This window comes from Condylura cristata, unplaced genomic scaffold (genome assembly GCF_000260355.1).
Source record: "Condylura cristata isolate star-nosed mole 26May11 unplaced genomic scaffold, ConCri1.0 scaffold00003, whole genome shotgun sequence".
Lineage (NCBI taxonomy): Eukaryota > Metazoa > Chordata > Mammalia > Eulipotyphla > Talpidae > Condylura > Condylura cristata.
This window is the reverse complement of record NW_004567104.1, coordinates 10,640,454-10,657,567: the sequence shown is the minus strand read 5'-3', so window position 1 is coordinate 10,657,567 and position 17,114 is coordinate 10,640,454. Positions and strand designations below refer to the sequence as shown.

Sequence of the window (17,114 nt, the reverse complement as noted above, 5' to 3'; positions counted from 1 at the left end):
TTGATAGAGGAAAACTGATATGGTCACATGATTTCCGAATATTATAGGCCTGCCCACTTGCACCATTTGGCTTGAGCAACATTTAATGTCAGAATTCTCAGCAGGTTGTAATGGAAGGCATGGGTAGCTCTTGAAATGGTCAAGAGCTGAGCTATCTTGCACAAAGTAAATCAACAATAACAAAGATTTTGAAAAAATTGAACTCCCACCTAGCCCCTCTTATATCTGTGATATGCTCAAAACTTTTTTTGACTGCTAGTTATACCTTTCATTTTATGATTTGGCCATTTTCAGTCCCCACTTGCTTAAATTACCAAAATCTTCAGATTTGATTTCCATGTTTTACCATGATTCATTCTTAGGTTTCTTCTTGTCCCTTTCTAGATTTCTCCCTCTAGATTTTTCTTCCTAACCTGTACTTGTCTTGTTTCCTCAACACTGTGTGGTCTCTTTGCTGTCTTTCTTCGATGTTACTGTTGACTGAATTGTTAGCAGCTATCTGAGCTTTCCCTCCAGCCTTAACTCCTTGATTCTCTGCCCCTGTTTTTGCTCTCAGCTGCTTGGACCTATGAAAAGGTCTCTTTGACTTGAAATGGAACAATTCTGACATGGAACTTACCTTGCCTCCCACCCGACCCCCACTAGGTTGTTATTTCTGCATTCTCAGTTCTTCATACCCCAAGTTAGGATCCTTCAGAATCTTTGAATCTCTTTTCTTTCTGCCCAACCAGCCTGCTTAGCTTTCAACTCTTGAGTAGTTGTCAAGGACCATAAATTCTGTTTCAGTCATCTTTCTTCTACCTGCTACCTTCCCTGTAGTGTCTGAAATCACATCTGAAGATTTTGGTAATTTAAGCAAGTGGGGACTGAAAATGACCAAATACATAAAATGGAAGCTATTATTAGCAGCCAAGGAAAGTTTTAAAAATGAAGGGGCAGATTTTCATTTTCTCACCTGGGACCAACTGCCACATTCATAAACCTGTTCCCTGTGCTTCCCTCACTAATCTCCTATATATACTTCATTTAGATGATTCCTCCTAAAACACAGTCTCTTCAAAAATCACTTCAAAATCTTTGTTGTTTCACCATTGTTAAATAAGTTCTACACTTAAGGGCATTTAATCTGTCACCTTTTTTTCTAGTTCTACCTTTATTCAGAGTGAGTTAACTTCTACATCAGAAGGTCAAAAGTTTCAACTGGTATACCTTAGACCATATTTGGTCTGCAAGCATGTTTTGCTTGGTCTATAATTCAAAATAAATAAATATAAATTAATATAAATAAAAATAAATGAATCCAATGTTTTAAAGTCATAGAATCTCCCCTAAAAGTTGAAGTTTGAGAGAAAGTTCAGAGAATTATGCAAGCTTAAGGAAAGTTAGAAATTCAGGGAACAGACAAGCTTTAAATTCTTACCTGCTAATTTCTCAGTTCATCTTTTACCCAGCTTTGTATCTTTGTTACATGCAGGGAAGTCTTGGAATAGAATAGGTACCTATTTAATGTTTATCGAATTACAGTAATGTGACATTTGGTAGTTTCTTTTTTCTTTTAAAGATTGATTGATAGATTGATATATACAGGAACAAGGGTGTAAGCCAGAGGTGCAAGGGGTGAGAGAACTCACCAGAGACAGAATAGGAGCAGAACAGGCAGATAAACACTGTTGAGGGGAGAAGCTGGAGAGATAGGAGCAATCCACTGTGCCATGTGGGTCAGCTCTTTTTGCAATGGCTGCCAATAGCTTCATAGTGCTGAGACTTAACCCCTTGAGCAACCAGGGTGGTCCCATGGTAGTTTCTTGATATAAACACTATTTTTAAAAAATAACGTGTTTTGGGGCCCTCCCTGGTGGCACAGCGGGTTAAAGCACAGCACTGAGAATCTAAAGCCGCTTCTGCATGAGTTCACATGAGTTCGATTCCCACCTGTCCCGGCGGTGACCACATGGTGTGGCGGACCTCTCCTGACCCGCCCGCTGCTCCCCTCAGCAGTGTACTTCGTCGATCTGCCTGTTCTGTTCCCCACTCTGTCTCTGGTGAAGCCTCTCAACGCCCCTGAGCCTCTGGCCTGTACCCCAGTTCTGTATGCACAAATAAATAAATCTTAAAAAAATAAAAATAAAAATAACGTGTTTTGGACAGCAAAAGTCTTCATAGTGAAACTCGATTGTCTTAAGGGTAAGTCATATGATTTGTGTGCCAGTAGAAAAACTGAATCAGCATTTAAAAGTACACTAAAACTTTACAATGTTTAAAAATAGGACCATAAATTTTCATGCAGTAAATATTCTCTGAACTTTTTTTTTTTTTGATAATAGGTGGGAATAGAGCAGGATCTGCAAATGTGAACTCAAAAGCAGTTTGATAAGAGAAATGGGCCATTACTGGCAAAGTTGGAGAAGCACTAATGTATAATACAAACCTTTGAATAGGAGAAATGAAGCAGATAGTGAGTTACAGTAGATTGGTTTGGGTTGAAATTTGACCACATACTAAGTTATTTATGTGGATGGAGTATCACTGAGCTGTGGCTTTTCCTCAGCTTCTCCCACCCCCTTTGACATAAGCATACAGATGATCTTTGTAGATAAAATTATCTTATAGCTTTTTAACCTGCAGTCATTTCATAACTTAGTGATCAATGTGGTCCCACTAACAGATGACAATAATGGAGAAAAGTGAGTCTCAGCTTCCTTGGATACACTGGACAATCCCTGGGTCTGTGATTCATTTAATGCTTCATTTAATGCTCTTTTGGCCCAGCGGTATAATAATAACAATAACTAGCGCATATAAGGTATAATAGGTGCCAGATGCTGTCCTGGTGCTTTTACTTTTTTTTTAAACTTCACAATCATGAGTTCTGTTTGTTAGATGGGCAAATGAGGCACAAGAGGCTTAGTAACTTACTGGTGACTAGTTTGTGGTTCAAGCTAAGCATACCAGGTAAGTGTGGGGGCTGGGCCTCTCCCCCAGGCACTTTGGCTCTGGTATCTACTACTTCCTTGCTATACTTGCCTCTTAGTTTGAGCCTTTCACTGCCAAATTCCCCTCCCTCCCATGCTTATTTACTTTAACTCCCCACAGGCATTTGAGTTACAACACTTGCCCAACACTTTTATATCTTTATTTCTGACCACTTTCCTTGCTTCCTATGCTTTCTTCTCCATTAAAATACAATCCCTGGTGGCACAGCAGGTTAAAGCACAGCACTAAAGAAGCTAAAGCCAGCACCAGTTGGATGCCAATCCTGGAGGTGATTTACAAGGCGGCAGACCTCTCCTGACCCTCCTGCTGCTCCCCTCAGCAGTGTACTTAGTCAATTGGCCTGTTCTGCCCTCCACTCTGTCTCTTGTGAATCCTCTCACCCTCTGTATCTTTGGCCTGTACCCCAGTTCTGTATGCATAAATAAATCAATCTTTAAAAAAAAACAATTAAGCCATTTGAATTAAATTTTTTAAAAAAGGTATAATTCAGGCTAAATGCCTCAATGGAAATAATTTCTTTCTTCCATGAGTTTATGTATCTCTTTAGTGAAGCTTCTGTTACTAATCTTGTTATCACTAACATCAACTGATGATTTACAAATCTTTCTTTCCTGTTTCCCTGGATTCCAGAAGATTGTCTCCCTCTCCTGTATAATGTTGCCCCTCCATAGAATACATTTTCTGAGTTATATGCTGAATGAGTTAACAAAGAACAAATTCATTTGCAAACATAAATAGCTTATATATGTGTGTGTGTGTGTCATACACATACATATATACATACATACATATATAGACATATATATAGAGATGAAGACTTCCTTTTTGAGTTTTGCTTGTCCTCTGATCTGGGCCATAACCATAATCCTTGGGTAGGGAACCAGGGGTTCACTTTTTTGTTGTGTTCTTTTCCACTAAGATATAGTGAGGACCCTTTATCCCTTCCATCTCCTGAGACAAAATTCCTCTCCTTAATCCTGGAGGGTTATGGAGCCAACTTTTAAGACCTTTAACACTGCCCCAGGGCACTGTAACTAGCCCAGACTAGCTCCCAACCTATGGGGTTTTTAACAGTTGGCCAGATGCTTTGTGTGCCTGGCATTTTCTAGATACTTCTAAAGAGGTAGTCTTAATTCAAGCATGTTTCTTGGGTGAATCTGTAACAGGGCATGGGGAAAGGGGCACCACTGAAGCCCCAAACCTGCCTGCTTTAAATGGGTTCTGCCATCCGCCGCATCAAGACAAAACATATAAAACTTTAATGAAAAGGGACTTTAATACAGTGAGTATACAATACAGAAGACAAAGAATATAATGTCTAAAACAAACACCTGAAGTTACCCATCCCCTCGTGGGCAACCCAAAAGAGATTGGCCCAAAGAAAGACCTGAAAGCCCGCCTCATGACTAAAGCACCTACTGGCCAGGACCCATAGAAAAAGGTCAGAAATGGCCAGACAAGTCTGGGAGGAAAAGAGCAAAATCAAATCAAGATAAACACTGCCGTAGTCACCTCCCTACAGGTATCACACCCACATCACCCACATCTGCCTTAACCAGTCCAGGGTCAAGAAACAAGCACGGTTTCTTCCTCACATGCTTGCTGCTCCATGTGGCTTCCTCAGGTCTCCTGGCTCTCCATGCTGCTTCCTTCTTCTTTCTCTCCTTTTTCTCTGCTCAGCTCCACCCTCCTTCTGGGTGGGGCAGGGAACCTGGAACTTCCCCTTTTCCTAAAGACCACCCTGTTACAAATCTAAATAATATTTTACAAACTCAAGAATACAAGAAATATAACTTGAGCTACATTTTATACCTTCATTCTCTTGGTAGAACATAACCCCAAAGAATTAGGTACCCATCCTGCCCTGTTACTGTTTGCTTTTAGATTTTGGAGTGTCTTACATATATGCAGGCATAATGAGCGTGGGAGGCCACCTGCATTCTCTCTTCAGCTCACATCATTATTCCATCTTACTCCTACAAGTTGCCCCGGGGTATTATTTGCTCCAATCTATAAGAAACCTCCATGTCCATTAGTGTTCTCTTCTTTTCCTGTAGGGCCCTTGGGAACAAATTACAGACCCTCATAACAGACAGATTATTCCAGATCTACCTGCAAGATGAATACCCACCTCTTGCTACTTTCATTCCTTTATGGGCTGTGGAATTATTCTGCTGCTCCTATACCAACTCTGTGAAATCATCCTGCAGTCACTGTTTCCTAGGGTCTTGCCTCATTCCCAGCTCCTGTCAGTTCTTGGGGCACACGTCTACCACTCTGAGACTCCATAGACATCTCTGGGTGTCTGTTCCAGGGTTCATTTTTTACTAGATATCAGATATCAATCCATACATTCTTCATTTCCTCTCCAACATTTTCGCTTCCCTTCTTCCACCGGCTATTTCAGAGAATCTTTTTCTGTTCTGCAAGACTTCTTATTCTTTAAGCAATCTTCTATTTAATGTCATAGGATAGAGGTTTTTAAGAAGTTAAAAGCTACTTGTTTCTTTGCTACTTGTTATCAATCATATCCTTTTTCTGAAGTAACAACTACACACTTAACTACTGACTTTATTTGCTGGGTAGTAATGCTGTAAGAGAGAGTGAGAAGAACTAAGGAAAACACTGGATACTAGAGAAATTGTTTGATGATACAATTTTATCATGCCGCATAACATCACATTGACTTGTGAGTATTATCCCATACTGAATAGGACTCAGAATAGCTTCCTGGGTCCATATTAGACCTAATCAACATCTTAGGCCCTTCTGTTTCCTTCAGCCCCATCATGGTTTCAGGGATCAACTTCAGAAGTGATTACTTATTCTCTAACCTTTTCTTTTCTTCTCTTCACAAGAGTATAATAGTACCAACCTGCAAAATTATAGTCAGACTTCAATAACATACACTAGCACAAGAGTATTCAGACAATGGTTAACTATTATTAATAATAAGTGGCTGATGACAAATGACTGATTATCTTCATTTTCAAATTTTGGAACAGTCTGAATATTTTCTGAACAAGAACTAACGTTCATTTTCTAACTTATCAATACTATTCCAAACAATAGCACAATTTTATTTTAACATCTTCCTGGGTATTAAAATAACTCATCCACCCTTTTCTTACTGCTTGTCTTTTTTTTCTATATAACTAAACTGTCTCTTTTCCAGTCAGCACTTCTGTCCCCACACCATGTGGTCAATATTGTAAGCAAGGCCAGTAGCTGTTGAGAAGCTCTATTAATGCAAGTATCATAAGCGAACACAGCAAAGGTGTTCTGGGGAAGTATGGGCAAATAAAACAAGTCTGTATATACTTTCTGTACTTTGTCTTTATCCTATGTATAAGGATAAAGTACATAAAGAAAACCCAAAATAAATTATCTGTAAGATAATCTCTCATCTGTCTTGTAAAGACAATTCACTTATATTTTTCCTATAGTTGAAGAAACCCCTATCGCTTGTAAATATTCAATCCATTCTTTAATTAAAAAAGAAAATCCAGAAAGTAACAGTCCCAACTTCCATTTCTTTGTTCATCTTTGATCATTTCACACCTGTCAAACTACTTGTCTTGTGAGTAATAGAACAAAGTCAGTGTGATGTCTGTGTTCTCAACTGATAATGCTATTGGCAAGGATTTATTGTGTGAATTCTGTAAATCTTAATGAATACAGTGACTCTCAGCTCTGCACTGGTAGGTTTCAGTATTCCCCCAAGAGACTGGTGCTTTCCAACAAAACACAAATAATGATGGTCTTTTCCCAATTCACCAAAACCTTAAATTGGGGTATGGAACCTTCTGCATGTGTGCACATGCCTGTGAGTATGTATGTGCATAGACATGCATTTGTTTCCTATCATATCAAGAACATAAACCATTGATACCAATAGATATTTCCTATTTTAAAGAAGGGCACTCTTACTGTCCAACTGTTCTTTCCCAGGTCTGAGAGCCATCTGGACAGATACACTATTTAAGTTTGTGCACCTGTGCTAGGAAAATTTCCAATTACTCTAACATTTCTTGGTCTCTCTAGTTTGACTAGTCACTGGCTCCCAGACTGCTCCCAAATCTGTTCCTTTGAAACAAAGGCATTAATTCTTGCAGGAAGTTCAGTTGCATATGTGCTTAATGGAAGAGCTTGGGTAAGAAGTGGAGAAGGGGACTAAATTCTGCAGGGTTCTCTGCTGGGTGATGACTTGTGTCTTTTCTTCCTGCTTAGGGCTACAGCTGACTCTGCCTCTTCCTTTGCATGCTCATTCTTTTCTCCTACTATCAAAAGAATCACACACATATACATGCACTTTAAAGCACTTTTAAAGAAGGGTAAACTCAATTCTTACTTCTTTTTTATTTCCATGTAAATAAAGTATTCTTGCACTTGTAGTATGTTATCGGAATTGTAATGTGTTGACCTAGGAAAAAAGATAAGGACTGAAACCTGGAATTCACAGGTTCTAGATTTGAACCCGAGAGCTATCCTTATCATTGACATGAGTAAGTTCATTTAATTTCTAAGCCTTTTTGATAGTGGTACAGATCATATTGTTCCCATGTGCCTCTCAGAAGAGATGAAGAGAGATCTCATATATGAAAAGGCTTGTAACCTCAAAAGTGTACAATAATCTGTACCCCCATGTTTAGTGCTGCTTTATTTACAATTGGAAAAACATGGAAGCAGCCCAAATGCCCAAAAGTAGATGACTGGATTAAAAAGATGGTACATATATACAATGGAATATTACTCAGCAACCAAAAAGAGAAACACATGTCTTTTGCAGCAACTTGGATGGAGCTGGAAAAGATCATGCTTAGTGAGATAAGCCAGAAAGAGAAAGAAAAATACCGGATGGTTTCACTCATAGCAGGAGTATAATGGACCAGGCGAGAAAATAACAAAAATAATGAACAACCATATACCAGAGACATTTTGTGGGGGTGGAGTGGGGAATGGGATCGAAAACGGGGGTGGGGGGGTTGGGAAGGGAAATGCACGGGATTATGGTGATGGCACAGGGGTGACTTGGTGATGGGAAACCGGCGGGTATTACAATTGAGATGGGAAAAAATACAAAAAGATGTAAAAATAAACTTTTGTAAAATAAAAAAAAAGTGTACAATAAATTTAATTTGGTGTTGTATTAAGAGTCCAGTGAATCCTCAAATACTGTAGCAGTTGTAGGAATTCAAAACCCAGAAGTGGTGGGTGTGGCACCCTCTGATGATACAGAGTTGACTCCTGGTCTCCTTTACACTCCCTTTCCACCCCCATCTGCAGAGTAACCTGATACACTACCTGGGACTGACTCATCACCTGCTTGCTCTGAATTTTATCATCGTTTCTTTCGGCAACAAAAACGCATGGTCCACGGCTCAGGTGAAGGTGACCGACACTGACTTTGATGGCGTGGAAGTCAGAGTGTTTGAAGGCACCCCCAAACCCGAAGAGCCTCTGAAACGCAGCATTGTTTACATCCACGGAGGAGGCTGGGCTTTGGCAAGTGCAAGTATGTCTTGGTCACCTGCCCATTGTTTGAGGTTGTGATTGACCCTGGGAGAGATGTGTGATTGCTTAAGCTTGGCATCTTTTTTAAAAAATAACATTTATTTATTTATACATAGAGAACTGGGGTACAGGCTCAGAGGTGCAGGGGCGGTGAGAGGATTCACCAGAGATAGAGTGGGGAGCAGAACAGGTAGCTCGATGAAGTGCACTGCTGAGGGAGCAGTGGGCTAGACAGGAGAGGGCTGGGGATTGAAGTCTGGCTAAAACAGCTGCAGCTAGCTGACAGTGCATAGCCCTAACCCACTAGGCCACCAGGGAGGGCCCAGCTTGGCGTTCTTACTAGGTTCTTCCTAGGTAAGGAAAGGGCGCTTTTAACTCCGTTTCTGGGACAGTTTGAATTACTCCTGTTGTCCCTGTATAGTTATTCATAGTGGTCCTGTTTTAACTCTTGAAAGGATCCTGTTTTGGATGATTAACTATTTGGTTACCCTCCAGTTTTTTTGCCTGTTGTTAATTCAGGCAGACCTTTACAAAACATTTCCTGGGACCTAAATCTTTAATTGTGTAGGAAAACCACCATTAGGGTGGTTTTCTGTACCAAAACAAGGTAAATTTCATTGGGTTAGAATATGAGGGAATTATCTGTGGTTCTTATGTCAGTGAAGACATCTTTCTATGAAATAGAACAAAGATGTAAATAAACATTTAAACACAGGTAAATTCATCAACAGTTCATCTGCTTATGAAACCAAAATTGACAGTTTAAAATGTATGTCATCATTTAAATAAAATAATTTTGAGGGCCCTCCCTGGTGGCGCAGCGGGTTAAAGCACAGCACTAGAAGCTAAAGCCACTTGAGTTCTGAGTTCCAACCCTGCCCAGGAGGTGATCCACAAGGAATGGCAGACCTCTCCTGACCTGCCCGTTGCCCCTCCCCTCAGCAGTGTGCTTAGTCAGGGGGCCTGTTCTGCTCCCACTCTGTCTCTGGTGAAGACCCTCGCAGCCCCTGCACCTCTGGCCTCTACCCCAGTTCTGAATGTGTAAGTAAATAAATCTTTTTAAAAAATGATTTTGCAAAGTTTGAGAGTATTCTTGTTAGCTTTTGATAACTAACGTGAGTGGAATGCATTCAAAATGGCCGACAGCCAACAGGAGCCACCCAGGCTAAATTCCTCCCCTAGAGGAAGTAAGAGCCTCTTCTCGCTGGGAATTATCATGGAAATACTCATATTCAGCCCACAGAATTTGGCATCCCCTATGTTTAAAGATAAGGATAATTAAAATATTTTAATACAGCTAAGACTGACAAGTATAACATTTTGTAGTAATTCTGTTTCCTCAGAACTCTTTCAGTATAAATCTTAAATAATTGCACTCTGATCTGGACCTTTGGTCACCCTAATGTGTGCTAGGTGATGACGACATAAAATAAAGGACAAAATCACCACCCTAGAAAAGACTGAGTGTGTAGCAGTGGGTTGCCATCATGCAAGACACTGCATTGGAGACCAGGAAGTATAGGCGCCAGAAATGGTGTGGATTGTAAAAATTAATCTGAACTTTCACACAATTTTGATGGATTATTCTTGCCAGAGGAAGAGCTTAGACAGAAAATATGCAGATGATTATGTTGTTATTCAAATTCTACTTTTAAGACTGCCTTAGGAAATAAGATAATACTTGGCTTTCTATTGCTAAAACTGAGCTTTCAGTTTATTAAAAGAACAACTAAGGTATTGTATTTTTACATATTAAAATTACTGTCACTGTAAAACTTTGGTCCCTCCTTCTACGATATACTAAGACTTCCTAAATTCTAATTTGTTATATGATAGTTTAAATAGAATGCAAATATTCTGCAAATAGGTAGCTTTTCTAATTCATAGTATATGAGGGTATTAAGAGAGAAAATGTTATCGTTCTAAGGAGGTAACTGCTTAGTTATTGTGAATTGGGAACGGCACACACATATGAAGAGGTACAAAATCAGAATTAATCTGATGCATTGCACCTAGTCCATTATGAAATAAAATGTGTCGTTAGTTAAAATCAAGTAAAAAACTATGGATATTCTGTTGCTTCAGAGCAATTCCACTTTATTGGATAACAGATTTATTTTTTGCATTTATGCATGTAATTGTTAATGAGACATAAGTTCTCCTTTGCCTTTTAGTAATTCTTATTATCAGTAACTTAATCCCAAGTCTAAAAAATTCCATAGTTAGTGGAATTTAACAGTGAGAAGAGTTAAATAATCTGTTTTATAGTGATTGCTCTTTATCTCTTTTAGAAATCAGGTACTATGATGAACTATGTACAGCAATGGCTGAGGAATTGAATGCTGTCATTGTCTCCATTGAGTAAGTAAATCACACTGGTCAAAGAAAGAACTTATGCACATATTTTATTGACTTGCCATTCATTTACAAAACTATATAATTTGGGGAGTCCAGTTTCATACCTCAAACATACTTCACATGCCTCCCTTTCTCTCCACCAAAGCTCCAGTGCCAACCCGCTGTCATTTCACCCTCCTACCCCATTCTTGTCTTCCTGCTCCCTCCTCTTCTAGTCCTCTCAGAGCCTGAGAGGCTTATTTTTTGTCTTTCTGTAATTCTCATATTTTGCAAGTGCATGAAATCATCCTGTAATTGTCTTTCTCTTTCTGACGTGTTTCATTTAGCATAAGCACTTTGAGATCCATCCATATTGTCACAAAAAGGCAATATTTCATTTTTTAATAACTAGTAGTATTTCATGGAGTGTGTGTGTGTGTATATATATATATATGTATATATACACACACACACATATATATACATGCATATATATAATTTCTTTATACAGTTGTCTTACAGTGGGCATTTAGCTTGGTGCCATGTCTTGGTTATTTTGAATAATGCTGCTGTGAACATGGAGGTATTCATTTAAAAAATATTAATTTTTTAAGTTAAATTTAATTTCTTTACATCATTCTTCATTTTGTGCATTTTTTTAAAGATTTATTTATTTATTTGTACAGACCTGGGGTACAGGCCAGAGATGCGGAGGGTGAGAGGGTTCACCAGAGACAGTGGGGAGCAGACCAGGCAGATCGACGAAGTATACTGCTGAGGGGAGCAGCGGGCGGGTCAAGAGAGGTCTGCCAGGCTATGTGGATCTCCTCCGGGGCAGGCGGGGATCGAACTCATGCAGAAGCAGCTTTAGATTCTCACCAGTGCTGTGCTTTAACCTGCTGCGCCACCAGGGAGGGCCGCATTTTTTTTTTTTTTTTTTTTTTTTTACCTCAGTTGTAATCCCCCTGGGCTTCCCACCACCAATTCACCCATGACCATCACCACAGTTCAGTGTGCTCTTCCCACTCCAGTTCTGATCCCTATCTTCCTACCACCCCCATAAAATGTCTCTGGTTTATAGTTCTTCATTGTTTTCATTTTTACTCTACTACCTTTGTTTGTCTTCTTTTTTTTTTCTCCCTGATCCCTTATTCTCCACTATGAGTGAAACCATCTGGTATTTTTCTTTTTTCTTTCTGGTTTACTTCATGAAACTATAAAATATCTTGAAGAAAAGGTAAGCGAAACTCTGCATGACATACACCTCAATATTACCTTTAAAGATACATCACCTAAAACAATGATAGCGAAGGGAAGGATAAATAGCTGAAACTACATCAAGTTAAAGAGCTTCTGTACAACACGAGAGACATTGCACAAAACAAAGAGACACCCCACTGATTGGGAGAAAATATTTGCACACAATACTAATGACAAAGGACTGATCACAAAGGTACACAGAGAGCTGATTAAATTCAACAGAAATAAAGTGAACAACCCCATCAAAAAATGGGCCAAAGAGCTACAAAGACATTATTCCAAAGGAGAAATGCAGATGACCAGCAGGCATATTAAAAAAAAATTACATCACTTGTAATGAGGAAAATGCAAATTAAAACCATAATGAGATACCATCTCACACCACTGAGAATAGCACATATTAAAACAACTAGCAACAACAAATGTTGGCAAGGATGTAGAGAAAAAGGAACTCTCCTGCACTGCTGGTGGGAGTCCAAGCTGATAACAACCACTAGGAATGCTGTTTGGAGGTTTCTCAAAAGGCTAAAAATAGAGAGTTTCCATTTGACCCAGCAACAGCAATCCCACCCCTAGGTATCTACCCAAAGGACACAAAAACATTAATTCAAAAGGACACCCGCACCCCCATGTTTATTGCAAATGTCCAAAATAGAATCAACCCAAATGTCCAAAAGTAGAAGACTGGATTTAAAAAGATGTACATATATACAATGGAATATTAATCAGCAATCAAAAAGGGTACACTCATGCCTTTTCCAGCAATATAGATGGAGCTGGAAGGGATCATATTAATGTTTTAATATTCCTCAGCTAAATATCTTTAAGTGGCATTGCTAGATAATATAGTATTTCTATTTTCAGGTTTCTAAGAGATTTCCATATCTTTTTCCATAGAGGCTGTAACAATTTACACCCCTACCATTAGCAAATGAATGTTTCTTGGAAAAAAATAATAAGTGATCCTAGATAACCATCTAGTTACTTTATTTTACAAAGTATAAAAGAAAAGTCCAAAAAAGGTGAAATGATTCCCCCAAGTCACACAAAGTGGTGTCAGATATAAATTAAAATTTGTTGACCTGACTTTATAATACCTCAAATTATCTTTTTTATTTTATTTTTTGGAACTTCTGGGAAAGGAATTAACTGAAATAGAAAGAAATACATAATTAGTTATTTGCAGCCTACTGTTTGAGTGCTACCTTTTTTAAAATCTAAAAACCAATAGCATTTTAAGAGAATTTCTCCTACAACCAACAGTTTTAAAATGTATTCTCCTGGAGTCAAGTTCAGAACTCAGACCTTGTAAATAGTAACCTGTTCATCAAATTTCGGTTGAGGTAGTTATTATTATAATAATTGTTAGTAGTAGTAATATTAATGTCTTGAGTTGTTTCTATTCATGTTATATTAGCCATTCTTTTTCTGGAAAAATCAGAAGAATATAAATAATACTTTTAACAACTGTGGTGCTAGTGATAATATGGAAGTCACATACCTGTTCTGGGCAAATAACATGCAGGCACTGTTGCATGCATTATCTCTGTCAGCTTTTGTTCAAGTATTATTTTTCTGGCAATTCCTTCTGTGACACCCCTGTTTAAAACCTACAATCGGCTTTTTGTCTGCGATATTTTTTTCCCAAAATTCTCATACTACTTGATAAATCATGGACTACAAGGTATTATTTTATTGTTCCATGAAGGCAGAGACTTGAGGGATTTTTATTTTGTACTAGCTGATCATTAGTGCCTGGAAGCACCCTTGGTTGGGCATTCAATAAATACTCATGGGATGAATGACTAGTCTCACTTTATTCTCATATAAAATCTCTGAGATAAATATTCTGATATCTTGCTCATAGATGAGGAAATAGAAACCCAAGAAGTTTAGCAATTAGCATGAGTCACATAGCTAGAATCAGGGGGGGAGTTGAAGCTAGTCCAGTTGCTCCTGAGGCTTCTATGCCAGTATCGAAGGAAACTAATAATGCTGAGTGACAGGGTTATGGCAATATCAGCTATTTTCATTAACTCAAGATTGTGAAGCGCTCCCCTCCTCTCTTCTCTACCAACTGCTCTTCCATTCATGACTCATCTCTTCCTTACCCTAATCCACATCATAAACCTAAGAGAATCCTATAGTGACACTCCTTTGGACGGATAAGTCTCCTGAGTTAGCTAGGCACCTCCATCCCTGTGAACCATACATAGCCTTAGATTCCTACAGCCTTATGGGCTGCTTTGGCCCCTCCTTAGCAGGTTTGATCCCAGACAACACTGAACAACTTCCCTGGGCCCTCAGCTTCCCACATCACCAAGAGGCCACAGTGTAGTTTTCTAATGCAATCTTGTCATATAATTAGTTGCATAGTCTGGCCCATGCAGATGGCCACAGTAAAGCAAGGCTATTTAAGCACTGAGCCCCATTATGTAGCAAGGCCCTGTGGTTCGGTGGTGAGAAAACCATTCCCTGGTTTCCTTAGTCATGTTAGTGACTCACAGACCTGAGCAAAGGAGAAAAGTTGGGTTTGTTTCACCTGATGCCATGAGGATTCTCCACACAGATCCAAGGATTCAATAGAACATTTGCCAACATGCCTAAATCCTGAGGCATATGTCAGCTTTTGTATCAAGTAAAATAGGACTTTTTAGACTTAAAAAGTCTAAATTTATCATAAAACACATACAGGTGAATACAATATCTTTAAAAAGAAGTCTTAGAAAGAACCAGAGAAGTGTCTGCTTTCATCTTAACCTTTCCTTGTGCCTAATCTATACAATGTAGCATCTTGAAGTCTCACAAGGAAGGCATTACTCATAGCTATAAGACCTCAGGCAAGTCATTTAGTGTTTTTGTACAAAACAGGGTTAGGATCTTTCCTGTGAACTACTGGGAGCAGAAATCTTAACTTCTTTCCCTTGAGTTCCCCATACCAGTACAAGACTTAGAACATGCATGATAAGCAAATATACTTTGATTTGGGTTAATGACTTCAAAGTTGTCTTGAGAATTAGTTTAGACAACTGAGATGAAAGTGTTGGAATACTCTAAAGTACTAGACAAGTATGGAGAATTAGTGCTCTCATCTAGAGAACAGAACGACCTAATTTACAGATTTGTTTATGTTTGTTTGGAACTCACAGTGCTTTTATTTGCAGAAATAGAAACCTCAGTGGTTATAATCCAGGCCAAACCACAGAATAACTAACCTGTGCTCTAGTTGACACTTAGCCAACATCATATGATTATGATGTGTCTCTTAGAAAGTATGTTCAGATGTCTACCTTGGAAACATATTTCTTTACACCATTTATATTTTACTTTTTCCCATAAATATATATTTAATAACTATTGTGTGCCAGTTACCATGCTAAAATCCGGTGACATAACAGTATAAGACACCACTAATTTCTGCTCTCAGGTAGTTCACAATTTAACTACAAAAACACACCTTGTAAAAGTAAGGTTAAGAGTCACAAGTGATATGAAGTGATATGAAGTACTAATAGAGATATTTAATAGAGATATTTAATAGATAAGACCTTATCTAGTTTGCAGTGTCACAAAAGGTGCCTTTAAAGAAATGATGTTTGATTTGAGACCCTACAGATGATCAGCCTCTAGTTAGACAAGTGAGTGGAAATGGAAACCCAAAGTATAATAGAAGGGTGGGGGGTAGGAGCCCAGCGAGGGGAAAGCCAGAGAGCAGTAAGGGAATAGAATATGAAAGAAAACAGATAGCCAGACTTTGTGGGAATTTTCAGATGCATGCGCACACACACACCTACCTGCATACATTCAGGTATGCATACACATGTATCATTCTGAGACTCTTTAGCAGGATGGTGAGCCTTTTTCTCCTAGAATTTCTCCTAGTTGGGAGGCTGTCTGGAGACCGCTCCTTCTTATCTTGTGGCCCGCAGGACAGGTACTAGTATCATGATTTTGTTTCTTGTGCAACTTGGCTTCAGGGGAGCCCGGAGACAATATTGTGTGGCTCCCTAGTAATGGTATCATCATATATGAAGCAAGCACTAGGAGTTGGATCCTCGGTTTAGGTCGCTGGTGCTGGTTCATAGTTTTGAGAACAGATCCAGCAACAGAGGTAGATAAAGAGCTGCTTGTGTACATTTTTATGCTTTGTGCATAAGTGACCTGTGCTTTCAGTGAAATCTACAATACTGTGATTTCTTACATTTTAATTCTCAGTAAGTATTTGCTAAGCAAATGAAAAAGTGTATCATATCATATCTCATCTCTATAATCTAGGTCAGCTCTATTTTTAAAAATATTTATTTATTTATTTATACATATTACATACATACATACATACAGAACTGGGAAACAGGCCAGAGGTGCAGGGGCACCAGAGACAGAGTGGGGAGCAGAACAGACAGATTAAAGAAGTACACTGCTGAGGGGAGCAGCAGGAGAGACAGGAGAGGTCTGCCGCACCATGTGGATCATCTCTGGGGCCGAGGATTGAACTCTCACAAAAGTGGCTGCAGTGCTTGCAGTACTGAGCTTTAACCGACTGGTGCCGGGTGCCACCAGGAAGGGCCTGGAACTTTTTAAAAGATTTGTTTTTTTATGCATACAAAACTGGGGTACAGGCCAGAGGCACGGGGTTAAGAGGATTCACCAGAGTCAGTTGGGAGCAGAATAGGCAGATCCACTGAAATCTACTGTGGAGGAGAGCAGCAGGGTGAGATAGGAGAGGTCTGCCTTGCCACAGTGTTCCCTCTCCTGTGGGGGATCAAACACTCAGCTGCAGCAGTGGCTGTGGATAGCTTCATAGTGCTGCGCTTTAACCCTTCATGTCACCAGAGAGGGCCGCAATGGGACTTTTTTCTTTCATCCATAAAGTAAGAAGAGAGCAAACTGACAAGCCCAGTGCTCCCAGGAGACACAGTATAACTCAGACCTCATCAACAGCATTACACAAATAAGACTCAGAAAAACCTAGAACAGCAGTGACCTAGCTCTGACTTTTTGCCTCTGTC

General features: G+C 39.2%; 1 protein-coding gene across 1 annotated transcript in view; it reads left to right on the top strand.

Annotated features, from left to right (window-relative positions):
- The window catches only part of NCEH1 (neutral cholesterol ester hydrolase 1), a 62,752-nt gene that overhangs the window by 36,064 nt on the left and 9,574 nt on the right, over nt 1-17,114 (top strand). Inside the window, exons 2-3 of the mRNA XM_004674967.2 lie at nt 8,281-8,509; nt 10,800-10,869. Coding sequence (XP_004675024.1) covers nt 8,281-8,509; nt 10,800-10,869 — 299 coding nt within the window. The remainder of the gene's footprint in view (nt 1-8,280; nt 8,510-10,799; nt 10,870-17,114) is intronic.